Consider the following 21,494-nt stretch of genomic DNA (forward strand, 5'->3'; position numbering starts at 1 on the left):
AAACCCCAACAAAACACATCTCTCCCCCAACATTAAGAAAAAAGGAGGTTGTCTCTCCTACCCCGCGCCATTCGTGCTCGGGGAGCGGAGCCAGGACACCAAGCACTTTACGGGCCGCGAGGCAGGGGCTGCCCTGTCGTGCGCGGTAACCCGGCAAGTCAGGAAGCGGGATGCGGTCGCGCGGAGCCCGGCAGTGACACTGAGTCCTGTCGGACGCGAGGTCCCGGCCGCCTACGGCTGGTGTTTCCCTCTCGGGTCGGGTCGGCCGTCGGGGCACTGAGGAGTTCCCCGCTGCCGGCCCCTGTCTGCTCACGGAGAGAGGGCCCAGCACGGCACAGCCAGCGGGGACAGCGCGGGGCCGTGCCGTACCAGGCTGTGCGGTAACGGGCCGAGCCGAACCGTCACGCTGCAGTCGCGCCAGCCGGGGCGATGCGGGAGAGCCGCCCCGCTCACCCAATCAGCGGGGGCGGCGCGGCCGGGCCGGGCGACGGTGGCCAATCGCGGCGGCGCCGCCGCGGAGCCGCGCCGGGGATGGAGCCGATAAATGCTCCGGGCCCGGCAGCTGCCGCTCCCCGCCGCACCGGGGACCGCTCCTCTACCTCCTCCTCCCCCGCGCCCGGCCTCACCGCCCGGCGGGGCTCCGGCCCCAGCCCTCCCGGTGCGGGGCAGCGCGGGTCACTGACAAAGGGACAGCGGCGGAGCTGCCTCCTCCCCGCCCCCCGGCGGCATCCCCACCCCCTCCCGGGACCGCTCCTGATTCGGTGGGACCCGCTGACAGCGCTGGTCTCTCCTAGATCAGCCCTCACCTGGATATAACCCTGCAGGGCCTCCGCGATGACAACTCTGGCTGGAGCTGTCCCCAGGATGATGCGACCCGGCGCCGGGCAGAACTACCCCCGCAGCGGGTTCCCGCTGGAAGGTGAGGCTGCGCCCGGGCCGCTCCCCCCTTGGAAAAGGGAGAACTACTCCGTGCCGGGAGGCCTGGACAAAGCAGCCCCCGCCGGCCCGCCGAGAGCCAGCGCACGGACGGCTCCCCACGCAGCCCACACGGCTCACGCCGCTGGGCTGTCAGAGCCGCCATCCCGCAGAGGGGCTGGAGCGGGGCCCTATCCCGGGACCGGCATGGCTGGGGCCGGGGCGGGGAAGGCCTGGCTGCGGGACGGACCGTGGCAGCCGTCCTTCCTCTCCGGCCGGCTAGAGCGGGGGAAACCCATCGGGAGGTCGACGGCGCAGCGGGCCGCGAATCTGCTCTTCATGACGAGCCTAAAGTTAGAAAACAGTGGCTAAAAAAAGTTAGGAAAAATGGAAATTGAATAAAACTGAGCAAGACGAAATCGAAAGAGATCTTAGAAACGAGAGCTTGCCCCAGACAGACCGGGCCGTTGCCAGTGGCAGTTCTTCCTCTAGGCAGTGGCGGTGCGAGAGCCTCGCAGCGCCGGGGAGCCCCTCCGGCCCCTGCCCCGGGGGAGGACGGGCGTCAGCGGCGGCTCCCCTCGAGCCGCTCGGGGAGACCGCGGGCTTACCGCACCGCTTCTCCCCTTCTACCCGAGGTCGGGCAAGCCCTGAAGCCCGGCTGCGGTGAGAATGCAACAGGTGAAGCCGTCCGGCTGCCTGTTCCTGCCCGCCGTGGCGGCAGCGCGGGGCTCGGCGGGGGCCGGTGAGAGCCGGGTGCGCTGCGGGACGGCTGGGCGGGCGGGGGCGGGCGGCGGCGAGTTGCCTTATAGCAAACCCTTACAACAAACGAAAAAAGATCCAACAGGATCCGAAGGAGACGTTTAACGCCATTTCCCCCTCCTGCCTCCCCTCCCCTCCTTTTCTAGTCTCTACTCCTCTAGGCCAGGGCAGAGTCAATCAGCTCGGAGGAGTGTTTATCAATGGCAGGCCTTTACCCAACCATATCCGACACAAGATAGTGGAGATGGCCCACCATGGCATAAGGCCCTGTGTCATCTCTCGCCAGCTGCGAGTATCCCACGGCTGCGTCTCCAAAATTCTCTGCAGGTACCAGGAGACGGGCTCCATCCGGCCGGGGGCCATCGGCGGCAGCAAGCCCAAGGTGAGCCCCTCCGCGTGTGCCTGGAGCAGGGCAAAGCCCGGCCGCGGCGGCGGGGAGCGAGGCCCAGCCGGGGCTCAGCCCAGGGTGTCGGGCACCGGCGTCCGCAGGCGGGGAGGCAGCATCCCGGGGAGACCGAGCGGGTGACCAGGGGTGGGTGCAGAGGCACACCGGTTCCAGCACCGCCTGCTCTCTGCCTGCTGCTCTGACCATTTCTAAGGCTTAAAAAAAATTATCTTGTTGGAGTTCGTGGCTTTTTTTTTTTTGCCAAATAAGAAAATGCTATTTTAAAAATAACATTTTAAACGAAACTAGGGAGAAAGGGCTCATATTGTGAACGCTGGGCGAGCCTAAGTCCCGAGCGCCCCACGCTCAGCCCCGCGAGAGCCGTGGTTGGGCTCGGCGCTGCCGGGACGGCCCGGAGAAGCAGTCGGTCAGATGTCAGGGCTTACACAGGGCGGCGGGATCGGGCCCTCGCTTCTTTCGTTGTGAAGCGCAAAAAATATACCTCTATTTCTATCTGTCTGCCTACTGCTCCTTATCCTGCTCTATTATTTTTTCTATCCGTTCCGAGGATGCGTGTATTTATAGCTGCACCGCCAAACACTTTACTTTCAAAATAATGCCGACAAATATGGATTAGTGTCTCAATATTTGTCTCCTTCTCCTATAGCTTTTCGTTCCCACAAAAACGAAGAAAGGCTTGAAGTTGATGTTGAAACTTGCTCCTAGATATTTTTTTGCCTTTGTTGCTTCTGAAGCAGTGATGCCTGAACTTTCTTTTTCGGTGTTAAGACCAGAGATTTCTTTTTCTTTCACGAGCGTGTTTCCCGGACAAAGGCTGATCCCATCCGGACACCTTTGGTTTTGTTTTAATTTTGGCTTAATTTTAATACCATCGGGCCATGAAAGAAGCCTCCTAGTAGCCGGACCTCTCAGCGGTTTTTCGTTACCTTACTTTTTATTTGGCCCTGCAAAACTTTGTTCACTTTGTTCAGCCGAAACTTTCCCGACTTGGAACCTCTGTGGCGCAGAGTCCCTCTCTGATCACTACCCAGAATTTCCCCGCGGTTTTCCTGCCGGTCGCTTGGCAGCCGGTGCCGCCTCATTCGAGCTTTTCCCTGCCGAGGGCTCGGTCCCATCTTCCCCTGTAACCCTCGGGATTTCCTGGGAAGTTTCCTTTAACTCGGGCGGTGCCCATCTAACGCGGGCCCGCTATTACCAGCTACGACCCCTCTGATTTTAACCTGCTCGTCCTCGGGGTGTTTTATAACGGTTTCTAAGCGGGGCCAGTGTTGGCTGTGGCTGCGGATCAGCTCCGGCCATACCGGGCGTGCCGGCGGGAGCAGCCCAGGCTACTGCGGCCGCTCCTGGCCCTGCAGACTGTACCCGCTCGCCTTGTCTTTACTGAAGCAGGTGACGACGCCGGACGTTGAGAAGAAAATCGAGGAATATAAGCGGGAAAACGCGGGCATGTTCAGCTGGGAGATCCGGGACAAGCTGCTGAAGGACGGGGTGTGTGACCGCAACACGGTGCCGTCAGGTATGGGTTGCAGCCGGGCCGCGGGTGGAATGGGGAGGGCAGCGCGGTACCCGGGGCGAGCTCCGCAGCCAGCGGGAGCAGAGCCCCGGGCCGGGCTGGTGCTCAGGAGGCTGCCAGCTGCCAGCGATAGGACGCTGGTACCGGCAGAGGAGTCCCAGGAGGATTCCTGTGCTCGGCGGGGGTGTTTTCAATGAAATTGCAACTTCGTCCCCCTCCTCTCTTCCTCCTGCTTCCCTGCCCTTCCTACCGGGCTGCCGCAGAAGCGAGCGGGGCTTGCCAGAGACTCAGAGCTGGGAAGTGAGAGGTGGGGAGCAGCTCCCCGTGCCCATGGCGTGGTTGCGGAGTGGAGGGACACATGAAGCCGAGGCAATATTTGTGCCGGTGTCTGTGGGCTTTTCTTGTCACTCCCTGCCCGGGCTCAGGGGAAAAAAACAAAACAAAACAAAATCCCCACAGGGAGGGGAGCATGCAGCGGAAAAGCCGTGACTATCAGCGGCCTGGGTGGGGGGAACGCGGGGCAGTGGCACTGACGCGGATCTTGGCTTCCCGGCCCTGCCGCTGTGGGGGGCTGCGAGGGGCTGCGGGGGACGAGCCTGGTCACAGCTCTGCGCTCCCCCCAAAAGTGAGCTCCATCAGCCGTATCCTGCGGAGCAAGTTTGGGAAAGGTGAGGAAGAGGAGACTGAACTGGAAAGGAAGGAGGTGGAGGAAGGCGACAAGAAGGCCAAACACAGCATTGATGGCATCCTCAGCGAAAGAGGTAAAGTCTCATTTTCTCCCACTCTCTTTGGAGCCCTGGGACCAGCCAGTGTCCTGGGGCTGGTGGCTATCTGCTCCCCTTCTCCCAGAGGTCATCCTGGGGCCAGTGCAGTGGGAGGTGTAGGGTGAGGAGTGAGTCCTGACCCGGCGGCTGCCACCTCTCATCCCATCCGTTCCCCCACCAGTAAAACCCTGTGCCGTGTGCAAATGGTGTGGAGATGGACAATGGTTTGGTTTTCAGTAGCAGAGCCAGGGGCCTGGGAGGACTAGAGCTGGCCACAGAGCACAGCCACACAGGGGCCGCTTTCCTGGCCCAGGCCGAGGAAAGGGCCGCAGCTGCATGGAAGGGACTCCACAAAGGCTGTGGAGTCTCAAGTCCCTGCAGCCATGGACAGGGCAGGGAGCTGCATGTTTCATTTCTTCTCCTCTTAAAACTGCTGGGGAAAGCTGGTGTTGGTGGCTGGCCAGGGGCTGCTAGGACATTGCAGCCTGAACAAGGTGGAAGGGAAGGGTTGCTCCAGGGGGGCAGCTGCTGCCCCCATTACTGTCGTCCCCCGTTCACTCCCCATCTGGGCCCGAGCAGAGGGGCAGGCGAGGGCCTGGCTGAGCAGCTTGGCCTGTGCCTGAAGTGGCTGCCCAGCACATGCACAGGCTCTGGAGAAGGCGAGACAAAAGTACCAAATGAGCTGGTCAAACATTTGTACAACTTTTCCAGCTTTTACAAAGAAGGCCTTCTATACACAATCTACACTTGGAGATGAACTTGGAAAACAAAGAGGGGGGAGTCCATTGAAACTCACACTTTGGCTTTGCACAGACAAAGCTTCAGCTAGCAGCAGCTTGATGTGAACAAAAGAAGGCAACCTTTTTATAATTCAAGGAGAAAAGAAGAGAAAACAGCCCCACAAAAGGCTGAGAAAAGACATTATGGGCTTGCAATGAGGGATGAATTATTCAATGAGCCCCTAATAGCTGATGCTCCGCACAGTTTTATGGACTCTCCACCATGGAAAAAGTAGCTGTTTCTACCTAGAAAATGTTTCTAGCATTTCTAGACATCTGGAGATGCCGAGTGCCATTCAAGAAGGATAACTGAAACCCGTTTTTTAACAGTAGGATATCTCCTTGTTGTGGAGGAACAAATCCAAAACCACTCCCAAAACTTAGTTTTCAACTCTTGTTATTACAGCTTTTAGGAAGGCCTCATCTTCTGCCTGTCTGTGTTTGTGTGGATGTGTGCAATGCAAACACGCAGAAGATACTAAAAAGGATGAAACTTTAAGGCCAGAAGGCACGGTTTGATTGCCCAGTCTAACTGCCTCTATATGAGGTGTCCAGAGTTTCCTCCAGATACTGGGAGGATTCCTTCAACAGAGGATTGTTCTGAGAGGGACATGCATTAAGGAAAAAATAGCTAAACTTAGTGCCCTGGTTGTTAAAATAACTAGCTTTTCTGCCTTCGTGAATTTCTCCACAGAGATTAGGAACAGAAGATAGGAAGCACTGATAATATCCCCACTTTATGGAACAAAGAGTAGGTAATAGAGACAGCAAGAGAGAAAACATTATCATCAATGTAACCCACTGGTCTACTTCTCCTTGAAATGATCTTCCTGTTCTTTGACTTTCTGCTCTTTAAAGTGGGCTTCTTGATCTGCCATTAATCAGTGTCTGGGCACACGGTTGCTGCCCTCCAGCCTGGAGGAGCCCCGAAACTCTTTCAGAAAAATCCCTGGGCTGGCTGTGCCTTGTTGCAAACAGGGGTACACTTGTGTTCCCCAGCACGATCATAGGAGGAGGCCTCATTCTGCCTTCCAGTGTACCCTCTCCTTCACTTTCTGTGGATATGAGCATCACACTTGGCTTCTTTCAAGCTCAATCAGTGGCAAAATTCCCCCGGACTAAAAGGGGTAGCAGTGTAGCACAGCCCTAGCTTGTCTTTGCATAGGCAGGTTTTTTCTGGATCAATGGGGCCAGGCAGTCTCGTGTGAACAGCATAAGTTGAAGGGAGAGTGTGCTCTTCCCCACAACAACCCCTGATCCTACTCCCTGGCTAGAAAGTTGTTGCTTAAGCTTGTTACTGGAGTGGCCTGGATGCTGCAGTGTGAGAGCACTACTGCTCAAGAAAGGATTTGTTACAATACACATGCTTTATGTATAGTGTGATATCATAGAGACAACATATCAGTGAACTTATTACAAGAAAAAAACAACTGTAAGATATGTCCAGTGCTACTTTCTGTATCTAGCCAACAAAAAAGGTCCTGCTTCAACTCCCATTGCCAGCAGATGAGTTTTGATTTCACTCCATCTATAAAAATAATCAGTCAGATCCTGCTCTCTTACTGAAGTAGCTGACAGCACTCCTGAGGATTTCAGGATCATCTTTGCCCAAGCCCAGCTGCAAGGTCTGGTGTGGCAGAGAGTGTGTGCTGACAGGGACTCTCAGATCCCCTCTCCAATGCTTGGGTTGTGCAGCAAAACCCTCACGTAGCAGCTCACCATGTTACAGAGTGAAAAAAGCATGAAGTCCTTGGCAACATGAGTAGTTTTTACAGAGTAATTCTTATAGTCTCAGGGGCAGAGAAATGTAAGTGAAGCCTGGGGCTGAGCACGGAGTGGGAAATGACTCTCTCTGGAGCACACATATAGTGTTGAGTATTTGCTGATGTTGCCTGAAATCCCCTCCTCACTGGAGGCATTTGGGTGGCTCAGAGAGAGGTGGGTTGTTTTTCCAAGGGCAAGGATAACGCTTGTAATTTTAATGGTAGCTAATTCAAGATTTGGGATTTGGGGAGTACTTACAGCAAAGTGGGATTAGAAAGAAAAGAAACATGATATTTTTGAGAAATGTGCAACAGAAACAGTCCATCCTGTGGCCTGGGATTTTCCCCCTTATATGTGTATGTAAGTATAGGTAAACTTTCATATGGCCCTGCTGTGATTCTGTTTCAGCCTCTGTTCATGGGCACTTAAATACAATTCTCTTGCTGGCGTTTCCAGATGCCACGTGTGTAGCTCTGCTGCTTATCAGTGTCACTCTCCAGCCTTATTTTGGACATATAGATTGAAAGAAAATCTTGATTGTCACAGTGTGTATCAAGCAGCTTGTTCTATAATAGTATATCTGTATTTTTGCACACGTGATAAACTTTTCTTAAAGGCATAAGCTGTAAATAAAGGACATGAGAGAAAAACTTTTGTGCCTTTATATGGCACATCGGGGCATATTTTTAGTGGAAGTGCTACAGAAGGGAGACGCTTGTACCTCCCGCGGCAGTTATGTGCGGCATGATTTGCTGACTAATCTGATAACTCCCCCCTTCATAAGATAGCTGTTGTTTTCTGGCAGAAACCGGTGGCTTTCAGCAGTCAAACGATGGGGCGTAGAGCTGGTCCTCGGGCCGCTGCGAGCGGGCCGGCGCTGGGGCTGGGGCTGGGGCTGGGGCTGGGGCCGGGGCTGGGGCCGGGGCCGGGGCCGCCCCCCCGCCGTTCTCAAAGGCAGCCTCTGTTCCCGAGCAGCGGAATTGGCCCCCGGGCCCTGTCCTGGCGGATCCTCCCCCAGTCATGCGCACCCGTCCAAAAAGAGCCCTACTCAACCCAAGCTTCTACCCTTGGCTGTACTGAGAGCAATTCAGGCTACAGCAGACTAAATTGCCTCCTTTCTTTCCTTCTTACTTTCATCTTGGACCAAACCCTCCCCCCCTCTCCCTCCCCTTCCTCTTTTCTTTTTTTTCCCTGTGTGCCTGAGGCTCACATTAATACAATTTCGGCACCACCCCTATTTTTGTGCGTGTATGTGGGGAGTTTGAAGGGAGGAGGGGGGAAAGGACCTTAGCACAAAAGCCCTGCTCAGCAGCTAGAAAGTTCAAGCTGCTGCTGCTGCTGCTTCTCTAGCTGTGTGATGCTTTTCCTGTTTGCGAGTTTTGGGAAACATTTTTGCTTTGTACTGTAATGGAATTAGAGGACAGATGCTGACTGTAAATGGGACACGCGCCTACCAGCCCCTAGCTTAAATATTTAGATGCAATATTACAATTACTGACTTGATGCACAGGCTTTGAAGTGGTGGCACATGATCTAAAGGGTAACTCGGGCTAGATGAGCTTGCAGATGTTTTGATTAGGATTGGTCAGTATCATGCAGCCAGTTATTTTTAGGTTGTTAAACTAATAAAGGCGGTTTATTAAGAGACAGGATTAACACACAGGCACCAGATACCAGTTTGAGTCATCCCGTTTATTTCTGCGTTGTAAGCTGTTGCCAGAGCACAGGAGGAGGCAGATGTTGAGACAGATTTTTGGTTGTGATTTTCTGATGCAGAATCTGTTGTGATTTTGCTTCCATGTCCTGTTTGGGGGCACAGCGGTAAAGGAGACTTACTGTGTGAAATACCGTTGTGTCTTATGGCTGAGAAGCACAATCTGTTCCCTTGCTCAGTGTTCCCTGTAAAGATCCACTTATGGAAGGAAATGTGATGACTGTGGCTGCAGGCAATTATCTCTTTGTGTCTGAAATTTCATATAGTACTATACATATCTGGTCAGTAGCAGCTCTAAGAAATCAGCTCATGTAACTTGAACAGAATTTTGTTTCTGAAGCTCTCAGATCTGACAAGAAAATAGTGCTTAATTAAGAAAAAGTCCCTAGTGATTCCAGGATTTAGCTCAAGGCAGATTTTGCTCATGGCATTTTCTGGTCTTTTCCCCTTTTCTTTCCTCATATCTCAATAATTTGTGAGAGCTCAGTCCTGGATAGAAAAGCCAGGTGCTACACAAGTGCAAATTGACATAGGTGATACCATGCAGTACAGCTTTGATTCATCTCTGGGCCACGCTCTGGCTTCCAAATCATTATTTTGAGCTAACTGATGAACTCAATGATCTATAATGACCACATCATTAAGCAAGAGCACAATGTCTGAACCTGCTGAGCGTTTTCCAAAAGGTGATAAGTGTCTGTGTTTTGAGTGACTTCAGAGCAGAGTTTGCTGCTCCAGAGATACTGGGAGCTATCCATACCCTCCTGTCTTGAAGGTGCTGGGACTTTGAGGAGTGTGCTAATTGCACACTAAACACCTTACATAAGCACTAGTAATACTCCCAGCTGTGGGAAGAAAGGATGTTACTCATTGTAGCAGCAGCTCTCTGAACTAAGTCCACCGTATCCCTTTCTTGAAATCGTGGTTTCATTATTGGGTTTGTATGTTTTGACTTTTTGGGGAGACTTTCTTCAGCCTGAAAGAGTCAGTGCCTGTTAAAACAGAACTGCCATGGGCATTCTTCCCAGTTTTTCTAATTAGCAAATATCAGGATTACTTCACATGCAGCAGCTGATTAACTTGAATTTGTACCCAAGTTTGCATCTTATTTGGTTGCTCTGTAAATTTTAATAATCTATTGGACTTAAACAGTGCTGTTCTGGAAAGGCTGAGGCAAGAAACATGGTTGATTGACTTTGCTGTGTCTAGGATGTGCTCTGAAACTGGGTTTGTATCCCTGGCTTTCTGAATTCTCCTACGATTGCAAAATTATTGATGTCAGTAGGAATTTACCACAATAGAGATCAGGCTCTTCTTGAAACCAGCTCTGTAATGTGCTGAGAAACTGCAGCTGTAGAGGAAATCTTCAGAGTTAGGATGTAATATTACTGGATTGAGTATTGGACTTATATGTGGCTAATGGCAATGAATCCCACTCAAAGGGCCTGTTCATGTGTGTAAAGTCACTCACGTGACCTGGGGCAGGCAAGAATAGGGCCCAGATTTATTCTATCCTGTTAATAGAAAGTACCCACTAAACGAGAGGGTGAATCTAATCTGCTAAGTGAAACTCTGGCAAAACTGTCATCAAGGGCAACGATCTTCGTGTTTACACAGAAGTAGTGATGGAATCAGCAGACAGAGGTTTTAATTAGATAAAAAACTAATTAGCAGTTAATGCTGAAAGTAAAAGTCAATGCTGATGAAATCCCTAAATCATCTGCTGGGTCTGATTTCAAATAGTCATTTTCTGTTGCATCAGTCAAAGAGGGCGCCTTTATCTAATACTTACTTGGGGAAGGTTTAGTTTGGTATTAGGTTTACTTATTGATAAGGGTTGGAACAGGGTTTAGAAGAGAGAAGCCAGTAAAGTTGATAGTGATAAATTATCATGAGTCCCCAGAGCTGTGTAATAAAACTGCATTGGGAAATGAAGCAGAACTACAAAGTGCTCTCTGGTTAATTTAAGAAGAAATTGAGTGAAACGTAAAGCAATAAATCAGAGCAAGCCAGTCAATGTGAATTTCTCCATGTAAATGTCACTTTAAATCCTATGTAACAAACACATGTGGCTAGAGAGAGCACAAAATATATGAATAAAAATACAAGGTACTTCCAAGTGTTTCCCAAATGTGAGCTCTCTGGCTAATAAAAATGATGTACAGTAACATAATTTATCCCAAGACCTTGTTTAGTGTAGTGTAGTGGGAGCATGGCTTTTACTTGCCCTGGAGAACTGCTGCCCCATGCTGTTAAACTAATTCCATTTAAATCACTCTGCCTAGGGGAAAAAAAAAGGTAAAGCTTAATGAAATTAAAACTCACTGAGGACACATTAGAGTTAAAGTGTGTCATGGGCTGAGATTATTTAGTTAGTGGAGTTTGATGTAATTGTTGACAAGTCATTTATTCATCCTAATAAATAAAGATCCACGAACTATTAAGAATGTGCATATATAACTAGTGAGACAGTAAAAGGCAATTAAGCAGTCAGTTTAATGTCTTATCTTGCTGGTTGCCCTACAGTTGTTTTACAACTAGGAATTAAAATTTGAAAAGGAAGTTTTCAGTGTCCCTGGCCAAATATTGATTAAGTAGTTGTTTGCTGATGCCATTGTGGCACATAAAAAGGCCAGTAGTCAGGCCCCTTGTTGTTCATCTTCCATTGTCACTGATTCTTAACCTCGGAGATCAAAGGAGGATCATTTCAGTTTATCTGTCTTGGAAAACCCTTCTTTACTCCTAAACCCTTATGGATTAATGACCAAATTGCCTTTAATGGGATGTGAAATTTGAATGGAATCCTTATTTTGCATGGTCTATTGGATGTATGCACTGTATACACTTACAGTTTTGCGGGGCAGTTTTTATTTAGCCTTACTGTATTTGGTTTTGCTTCAATTACTTTACTGCACAGTGCAATGAATTTTTACTGTTACGACAGGTACTATGTGTGATATTTAACTGAATTTTAAGCAAACTAATTTTCTTACATGTAATCTTTTTGGTAAGTGGAGCCTAAAGAAAAAAAAAGAGGGAAAAAAAAGGCAAGTTGTTTTTGAACAAAAAATCACATGGGAGATAAATGGTCCAGGGCTGCCGATAAAAGAAAGGGAGTTTGAGAAGCCAGGCAGTTCTCCAGCTTGGACTTGCAGTATAAAGGAGACGCAAACGACCTTGCAGCATTTCTTTGTGCTTTTTCTTCAGTTTCGATTTTATGAATCTCACTTGTATTAGTGAGGAGAGTTGTACCATCCCTTCTCAAGAAAGAGGAACAAGCCAGATTGGCCAGGCTGTGCAGAAAAGCAAGCAAGAGTTCTTGAGAATAACTAGTTCCCTGTTGTATTAGAGAAAGCTATACCAGTTTCAGAGAGAGTAAAATATATTTCACCACATGCTCAGTCGAAGAGGCTGTGCAATCTGGATGTGCTGGCTTGTAACTTTGTTATAAAGTTACATCTGAGTTGTAGAGTATGTGAGCATTACATCCAGGACTTATTGCTTCCTCTGGCATATCTGGACATGGAAATTAAGCTTCCCAAATAGCAGTAAGAAGCCTTGTAAAACCAGAGAGCCTCTGCCGGTGTTGCGCTGATTTTTACGTGGGGGAGCCTTCTCTGCTGAAGTGACGAACAGCAGAGTAAACGGCTAAACCAGATCTTTTAAAAATCAGCATTTTATCCTTCCCTTTGTTAAACATACCATGTTTTCGTTTTGTCTGGTTATCTCTGAATAAACTATCATATGTGCACACTTTACAAGATCTCAGCTACTCGAGGAGACATTTTACCCCAGAGTAACAGCTAAAATGCTTTGAAAGATTTTTTTTTGGTTTAGGTACAAATATCCTTAAAGTCCACGAGCTCAACTTGTTCTTTTCCATGGAGAGCTGCAAGGAGGACAGGGATATACATGCTACATTTTAATTTAATTTTTTTTCATGGATATCTGCCTGGATGTAGACTTTCTGCCAAACATGTCCGATGTGCATATCATGCACAAATCCGTATAAGGACTTGCCTAAAGGATTTGTGTATTTATGATATGCCTCATGTTGGGTGTCTGATCTAAAAATGACAATGTAGTAATTTTTTTATCAGATATAACGTCACATAGATCAATGTGGTTTGAATTGTAGGAGGAATAAACTGTCTGCAGCTGATATTTCTGCAAGGAGACAGCTTATTCACTCCTGTCAGATGTTATTCACCTTCATTATATGAGTAGGACTGTTCATGCCAATATGATCAGGACCTGTTCCATGTGCCAGCCCAGAAAAGCAGTAACAACTACAGTTCTTCTGGCAAAATTACTCTCTTCTTTGTTAAAAATGTAACCAGTGTATGGTCCCTATATCCCCCATGAGGCTGTGGCACCAATCTAACCAAACTGGACTTAAAACTGCTTTCTGTCTCTATACCTTTAACTGTCTCAGAGAAAGGTGGAGATTAATAGAGGTGGGTTTTACAGAAACGAAGTTAATGCAGTAGTGGGGAATGCTTCCACAGAAAATCCCTTCTTACTGAAGATGGTGTGGCAGGACTTCCTTTTGACCTAAGGGCTGGTTGTTTGATCTGCTGTGAAGTGCTGAAGGGTTGGAGGATGAGCTGTGGGGATCAGTGTCCCAGTGAAGACTCTGACACCTACCCTGCTCCTCTGCTCAGGCTGGGTGGTGAGAAATAACCCACATAGAGCAAGGCGGAAGTCAGGTTTCCACTGGTTTCGTTAACAGCAAAATAAGTTGTTTTCAGAAAGGAGGAATTTTGGCAGAAAAAAAAAGGGGGGGGGAAGTGGCAAATATTTAGCTAAAGAAACATGAAAATGGAAAGTGAAATACATAATTTTCACAACCAAAACCTGTAATGTATGGATTTTGCCTCCACTTAAAAATCTCAGGAATTCCTTTTACTGTAGCTCATGAGTATTTACACGTAAGAAGGGAGAGTTTCATGTAACTATAATCCATTAAATTTAACTTACCAACTTCTAATACTTTCACCAAAGCCAGGAAAGTTTTCTGACTCAGAACTGTTTCCACAAGGAGTGATGGTTTAAGTGTGTAGCCCTCAAACGTTTATGGTGCAGTATTTTAGAGGAAGATCTACAATTTTTTCCATACAATTTTTCTTTGGATTTAATAGCTTAACTCTGTTCTTTGCTGCCATTTGTGAAGCTGGAAAATAATAGAAGAAAACATTTAGGAATCAATCGAGAAGATCATACAATAGATGTTGCAGAAATAGCACTGTGGTTTCATCCCTGGTTTAGCACAGTTGATGGGACCTGCTTGCATCAAACAGGATCAAGCAAAAATGCTCTGATATTTGCCAACTTCACAGAAAACTATACAAATGCCAGTTGCTTTAGCACCCACAGTTTGTTTTCCAACAAATATAGTGCTACTTTTTGAAAAGCTCTTAGAACTAACTGCTTCTCCACCTCTCTGAACAGCATTGAGACTGCACGTTGTGTGTGCTGGGACTGGCAATTTGGGCCAGCCTCAATTGACTTCAAGCAATGAAAAGTATTGCAAGCTCTCAGAATGCTCATTTCTCCTTGTGAAAATGCAAAATGTCTGCATACAGCAGACATTTTGTTCATCTCTTCATTTTTTCCATCTCTGTTTAAAAAGGTTCTTGAGACCAAGTTGCACCGTCATTTACATCCAAACAATGCCCTGCCCTCAGCAGAGCTGTGCAGGTTATTTTCGGTTGAATTTGGCCCCGATATGCAAGTTTAATTACTTTCAGATTTGAGGGAACTAATTCACTTTTTCTGACTTAGCAAGACTTTACTGCACTAAGCATCTATTTTTGTTGATAAATAAGAGATGTGATGTTGCAAGAAACTGTAGTTAAAATAACATTTTACAAGCAGAGCAAATTAAAAAGAGCTGTTTTAGAGAAGTGTACTTAGAAGATTTCTAAAACATGATTTAGCAAAAAATGGTAGATAACCCCCCTGGCTCTTTTCTGCAAGAAGCTCTGTAACCAATCTGCTCCATCAGGCAGGATGGGAGGCAGAGTGCTGCTTGCTCCCTCTGATTTCTGGCTCCTCCCTGGCTGAAGAGTACCACAAAGGGAAACGGGTTCAGTCCTCCTAAACTGCATTCCTCTCCTCAACCTTTGATCCTAATCAACACAGCAAATGAAATTTGGGGAAAGAAATCGGGAGGTCTAGTTCAAATAGTTGTCAAACACTACACTATGACAGGCACAAACAGGGTTTTTCACCAAACTCTTAGAGGTCACTTGGCCAAGGAAGAACCCAAACCAAGCCGGGATTCAAAGTTACTGTAGATCTCCAGTCTTGGCAGTCAAAAAGACAGAGAGATGATTGATGACATAAACATTTCTTTTAATCTGACATCAGGACTTGTCAGCTATGGAAGAGTAAAATTTAGAGACAAAAATTTAGAGTGAATATTAAAAAGAATTCTGACTATATCTGGTATCTGAATCCTGATAATGGTAATTATAAGCAAAAAATAAAACACCCCTGAAAAGTGAAGGAAAAGGAAAGGAAAGGAAAGGATAAAACACCCCTGAAAAAGGGAAGGAAAAGGTGACTCATCTATTTTCAATTTTGCGTGCTATCACATAGAAAAGTCACTCTATTAAAGAAATAGGTCAGCTAATGCTTATTTTTTGGCCACTGGCTACCATAGGGAAGGCTTCCCAGAATGCCAAAGGAAGAACTGCTTTGGATGCATATGGGGTTTTTTTTCTTCTTTTCTCTATTACTCTTCCCATTTTGGCCTCAGGGGGGTTGAGGAGTGGCATGCCCTTGTGGTACCTTGGACCAGTTTTGCAGGGCTGATCCTTTGGTTAAAAGGCCCATTGTGCTTCTCTGAGGGCAAATTGTTCAGAGGGAGGAGAGCCCTCAGGATTTAGAACTGGGTGCAGTACTTTTAAGTTCAGGAGTGGCTCCTAGCCCAGGTGAGAGTTGGTGTTACCCCTTTTCCAGCCTAGGGAGCTCTTTGCTGTGCCTTTGCCCTTCTGAGAGGCTCCTCAGTGCTTTTCAGTGTTTTTTTTTTTTAATGTGAAGTTTAAGCTTCCACAGGACTGCTGTGTTCTTTAGGTGGAGATGTTGTGGTCACAACTGTGCTTTGTAGGTGGTGTTTTGCACTTGGTGATATTCAGCTCTTTGAGTAGTTGCTTTGGGTCTCAGCGGTTTGGGCTAAATGGCTTTCCCTCACTTACACAGCTGGTGCTGGTTTGCTGCTGAAGTTCCCACAGCTGTGGGAAAGAGGTTGCCAAAGGCATCTTTCCATAGACTTTAACAGTTTTCTGGCTGGGCTGTGGTGAGTGTGGTTCTCCATCTTTGGATGGGGATAAGGGAGCTGTTTTAATGCCCTTTTTGAGTAGGAAAGAGTGCTCTTGTTGACTAATGTATTTATAAGTAAGTGATACCCTTAAATACAAACAAACAAGAAAAAAGTGGTTATAGCAAAATTAGTTCTAGAAAAGTTGGGTTTGGTTTGGAAGAGAACTGGTTGGAGTTGGTATGATTTGCTCTGTGTCTGTCAGAGTGAAGTTGTGTTGCCTATGCCTGGAGCCACCCGAGCTGGGTCTGCTCACTCCCCTTTGCCAGTGCATCCTGGCAGTGTGCGCAGTGGAGAAGGAGCTGGAGTATAGGAGATCTGCCACTGTCAAATGCTTCTCTTTGGTTAAACCCTCTTTATATCTCTGAGTGGGTTTTATTTTTTAGTTAGAAATGGGACTGAGGATACTTTCCTCCCTCGATTAAATTTTTAAGTGTTAGGGATCCAGAAATCAAAAGTGCCATATCTGACATAGCTTCATCTGACATAGCTCATCTATTTAAACTGCAAACCCAGATGAAATATGTTTCAGAATGAAGCTTTATGGCTAGAAAGGACTGCAACTGCGGAACATTAGGTTGTTTGTAGAGGGGGCAGTGAGTGCCAGTGGAGCTTCTTAACTGAACCGAGTAATGCCACAACCCCGGTTCAAAGCAGCAGGCCAGTGCATTTTGAAGAAGATCAAGACTCAGTATTTCTGTTTGTAATAGTTTTATTACTATTGTTTACAACAAAAGAATATCAACAGCTAGTATGATCTGAGTTAAATTTCAGGCAATCAGAGGTGTTGCCTTAATTTGCACTGGGTCTCTGAGCCACAATGTGTTTACTGGAGTATAGCAATTAATGGCACATACTTTTTGCTGGGTTTCCCAAGAATAGCCTGTAATTTTCTCAAATATGTGGTGTGGAAAATCTGTTCAACAATATATACAAACAGTCTTTGCTTCTAAGAAAATATTTGATGATTCAAATTCATATGGTTATTACTGAGCATGTGGGACTTGCCCTGTTTTTTCTTCTAGAACTGGGCGTCACCGTTGCTTCAACTTCTGGAGAGCTGCTTAAAACATTACTTAAATCAGACTTTTTTTGCTATTATGCTTTTTAAAATATAAATATTAACTGAGCACAAAAAACCCAGAACCCTAGCATTAAATATTTCTCAATATTACTAGTATTTATAGTTTAAAGCTGTGGCTTTCTGATTCTTTATGCAACAGAATTGCACTTCTCATCTGTGAGATTTTTTGTTACACAGACTAATTAGAGAGGAACTGTTTTAGTTTGCTTTTAATTTTTTTTTAATGACATTTGTACATGTTTTATAAATGTTTTTTCCTGACAGAGACAAATAATCTAGTGACTTGGATATTAAGCTGTGACCCAAATAATTAAGGAACCAGTTCCAGTTGATAGACTGGCTTGAGCTTATCAACAGGCCTTTAAAAAAAAAGGGAAAGTAAGGCAAGATTCGATTTCCAGAGTTGCTGGTACAAATAGTTTTTACTGATTGTAGAGTTTCAAGGAAAGGGGCATTGTTAAAATGATTTTTTTTTAAAATAGTAGAATTGTGAGATTTGTTTTGTGTTTTCCTTTTTTTGTTGTTTTTTGTTTTGTTTTGATTTAACACCACCAGTTCCTCTAATTAATATTGTCAAGCATGTGAAATTTCTCATAAACCTCAGAAAACCCCATTGAATGTAATGGTAAGAGTTGCATTGTCTTTAATGCAACTTGGTCAGACACTAAACTAAGAGTGTGTCCCCTTTGCTTTTCTTTCCTTGAGGGGAAAAAGGTTTGGGGTTTTGTGGTGGGTTTTTTTTGAGGAAACTGGGGAATTCTGGCATTCCTGGGCATGAGAGGAGAATACTGATTAGAATCAGGCAGAGAGCAAGCAGGTGCTGAGCATGTTCATTGCTTAACCCCCTGCCCTGCTCCTGCATCCCTGCCCTGACCCAGCGCACAGACCCTGCAAATAGCAGCAAGTTGCCAGATGTTGGAGATGTTTTCAGGGAAAGTAATTATTCACCAGGTCTCATCTAAAAACAGAGTTCCTACAATGGTTGTGTTTCATGTTTAAAGCTGTGCTGGGTATGCCACTGGAGACTGTGTGCGTGTGTGGCGGGGGGAAAGTACTGTATTTCTGTGGAGGAGAACTGACTGTTCTGTTGGTAACTGCTGTGTGCCTGTAGTAACCCTTTGCAAAAAGTAATACAAAAAACTACCAAGGAGAGTTGGTTGCCTGAGGGGGGAAAGCTGTCTTTTTTCTTTTTTTAATGAACAGAAAGATTTTATGGCTTAGAAACAGTACACCCTAAAGAGAGGTGTGTTTAAAAGTTAGATGCGAAAGCTTTTGTCTGGAGAATAATACGCTTGGTGTAAAGAGTGACACAATGGAAGTCTTTTCTTCTAGTTATGTATGGGCGAGCATCAGTCAGCCAAGTAAGAACTTCAAAGGCCAAAGTAAAAACTTGCTAGGCTCTTTCTTTCCTGACAGGTTTTTCTTGAGGTAAGATGGGGCGAGCTCTTTATACTTGGAACTGATGTTCTCCTTCTGCAGCAGAGAAGGCAATGGATCATGTGCAAACTGAGGTACTCAGCCTGAACTATCTCTGTCTCCAATTGATGTGCCTTTTTGGAAGCCACTAAACTATACCACCTCATGAGTCTTTTGTTGAAGATTCATAAAGGGGTCTCAGAAATTCCACTTCTGCCTTGCTAGGAAGGCATTATGCCAGATGAAAGGAGAAGCTGCTTTTCAACTGTGTTCCTGGGGAAAATGATCTATTTCTCTGCTTCCAAAAATACTTATTAAAAATTGCACACCACAAATTGCCTTTAAGGTGGGAAAATAGACCCAATGTGTTTTACTATAAGTACTCCAAGGGTATAACTACTGTGCATTAAAATAGACACTGTCAGTATGTATGCAAAGTGTCAGCATTTGTAATGGAGACAATTGTGTGATGGGAAATAGAAACTCTTAAGTAGCATCCAGAGAAAGCTCTTCAACACAACCTTACATCATCATTTCACTTTGTGAATTTTAAAAGCTTTTTTACTTAGGAATATATTTACCAGTTGTTAAATGCAGCAGTCAACAGTCATTTACCCAGGTTAGAAATGGAACTAAGCAGCAGTTTTAGTGTTTATTGCAAGACTGTGTTCTGGAGACATGTACCATTGCTATATCGGACTCTGTGTCACATCAGTCTTTGTTAAAGGCAGAGGCACAACAGAGAAGCCAGGGGATGTCTAGTGGAAAAAGCAACTCTTCTGATTTCCCAGGACTGCACAGTGAAGTGGTCCCTACCACAAGCCTAAACTATGCTGATGCTCCTGCTGATCAAAGCTTTTAGCTTTCTGGGCAGTGGGAAAGGGAAAGATGATCATCTTTGTGAACAAAAGAAATAGTGCAGCCTCTTAGCTCTTAACACTTGTGCAATGCTTGTACAGGCAAGAGACCAGCCCCTCTGCCAGCCCACATGCAGAGGAGTATGTGAGCACTGGTGAGTGTGGCTTGTGCCACTGTGGAGCCCATCACAAGGCAGAGCTGCTGGAGGAGTGTGCCTGCTCGTCTTTCTTGTGAAGCATATCACAATCTATCTCAGCACCAGAGAAGACTCAAGTAGGCTGTTCTCAAAGCGTGTTTGATGCTAGCTGCTATTTGGACTAGAGAGCTGCAAGAGGAGACAGGTGGTGGTTGTTCGTGTGCTTGCTCTGTGTTCCTGTCCTGATCATCTAGCTGTGCCAGGCTTAAAATTTGAATTGCTTTCCATTACAGCCCTCATGCAGTTAGCTATGCATTCACCAAGGATGGAGAACCAGTTATTATGAATGACAATAATGTGTTTCAGTAACTCTGTTTCATACTGTGTTTGAGTTGATGGCTTCAAGAATGGAAATTAAGACCTTGGGATGACGTGGAAGATCTCTGTTTGCATGCTCTGTCATTTGGCTTGAGGATGTTGTATGTGCTCAGGCATCCTTGGCTTCAGCAGAGTGTTTGAAGGAAATGGGTTTGTGTGAGAGTTAAGGTGAAAAGAAACAATTTTCCCACAACAGTAGGAGTTGTAGTGATATTTTCTAGAAGTGCATGACGTGACTGATAGAGACAGAGTCTTTGAACTGCTTTGAAGCCATCAGTGGAAGGTAAAAGAGGAAAAAGCCATCTTAGTATTGATGTTTTTTCTCTTTTGGTGTAACACAATGCCATCTAACTCTGAAAGTCAAGCCTGTGAACAATCAATTTGATCTTCCATTTTGGGAAAAGGGTGGAAGAATGAATAGGAATTACAGATAAAAATGGGACAGCAGACTTGAATTTGGTAGAGCATTGTCAGTGGGATTTTAGTTTTTCAAAAGTAAAGAAAGAGGAACATTTTGGATTGTGGTTCTGTTGTGGGCTGACAGCCTTAGACCATTAGTGGAAATTGGATAGTAGTCTTTGGTTTGCACCAGCATCAGAGCTTAAAATATATTTGGAAAATGACAGAATTTAGTTCCCACTTGCATGGAACGTTTTTAGACTCTTGAAACTTAATGTAACGTTTTGACCATGACCATATCTCTGTACTCTCATCCCCAAAGTACTTATTTTTATAAAATAATAAACTAAATGTCCTTTGACTTCTCTAGTAGAAAAGTACTAGATAAATTCAGAGTATTAGTTTTATTATATTTCTTCTCCTGGCTTAAGCCACTGTCAATTTACCAGAGATTGAGACAGGGGGAAGTTGAGGACCAGGAGGGATTCTTATTTCGCTGCCACTTTTCATCAGATGTTCATCACTCACAAAGTGCCATAGGCACATACAGAATGAGTCTTTACAGGTATCAAAACAGAATAAAAACCTGAAAATTTTGCCTGACAAGTTTCTGTTACACAAATATTCAGGATACATCTGGGCATTTATCTATTTTCTTGTTGTGGATTGCATGAGGAAGAGTTGTGTGAAGAGCTCATCATGAGGTTCAGTACACTCGGATTCAGTCACCATCATCTCCTTTTTTCAGTATGTTTCTGTAGTTGCTGTGTATCACTGGTTCAAATTTTAAGTAAGGGAATAATTTTTGTGTGTTTTGATAAGTTCCAAAGAGGAAACCAGCATAATCTGAGATACTGACTTCATTATTTCTTGTTTCACAAGGGTAATTAGATTGAGTGAGGCGTTACAAATCCGTGTTTCCACACAGATGTTCAAAAAAACTGACAGGAGTTAGCACCCTAATAAAGAGTATGTGTTAAGACCAAGTTCTGGTCCTGACATCAAAGTGATTTCTTTGTTGAAGTCCCCTGATTTCCAGCAGTACAAGAGAGATCTGAATCTGACTTTATGGATAATTCTGTACTGTTTGAACAACTGTGGACTTTTTCCTGAGCAACGGCATGTAGGACATTCTGGCAGGTGTAGGATTATCTGTGTTGCAAGGTTTAGTTATTTTTCTAATTTTCCTTTAGGGATATTAGGTGATGTATATAGAGGTTCTTTAATTATCTAAAGTTAAGGAATGAATAACGCCACGATTTTTGGTTAAATCTGAAAGATTTCT

General features: G+C 45.9%; 1 protein-coding gene across 5 annotated transcripts in view; it reads left to right on the plus strand.

Annotated features, from left to right (window-relative positions):
- The first annotated feature begins 834 nt into the window (after window positions 1–834).
- PAX3 (paired box 3) overlaps window positions 835–21,494 on the plus strand; it is a 76,716-nt gene continuing 56,056 nt past the window's right edge. For 3 of the 5 annotated variants that reach the window (XM_062005660.1, XM_062005661.1, XM_062005664.1), the window contains exons 1-4: window positions 835–919; window positions 1,821–2,056; window positions 3,467–3,596; window positions 4,220–4,354. In XM_062005660.1, coding sequence (XP_061861644.1) covers window positions 835–919; window positions 1,821–2,056; window positions 3,467–3,596; window positions 4,220–4,354 — 586 coding nt within the window. The remainder of the gene's footprint in view (window positions 920–1,820; window positions 2,057–3,466; window positions 3,597–4,219; window positions 4,355–21,494) is intronic. The other 2 variants (XM_062005665.1, XM_062005663.1) reach the window with 2 other exon arrangements.

Source organism: Colius striatus, chromosome 12, assembly GCF_028858725.1.
Source record: "Colius striatus isolate bColStr4 chromosome 12, bColStr4.1.hap1, whole genome shotgun sequence".
Taxonomy (NCBI): Eukaryota; Metazoa; Chordata; class Aves; order Coliiformes; family Coliidae; genus Colius; species Colius striatus.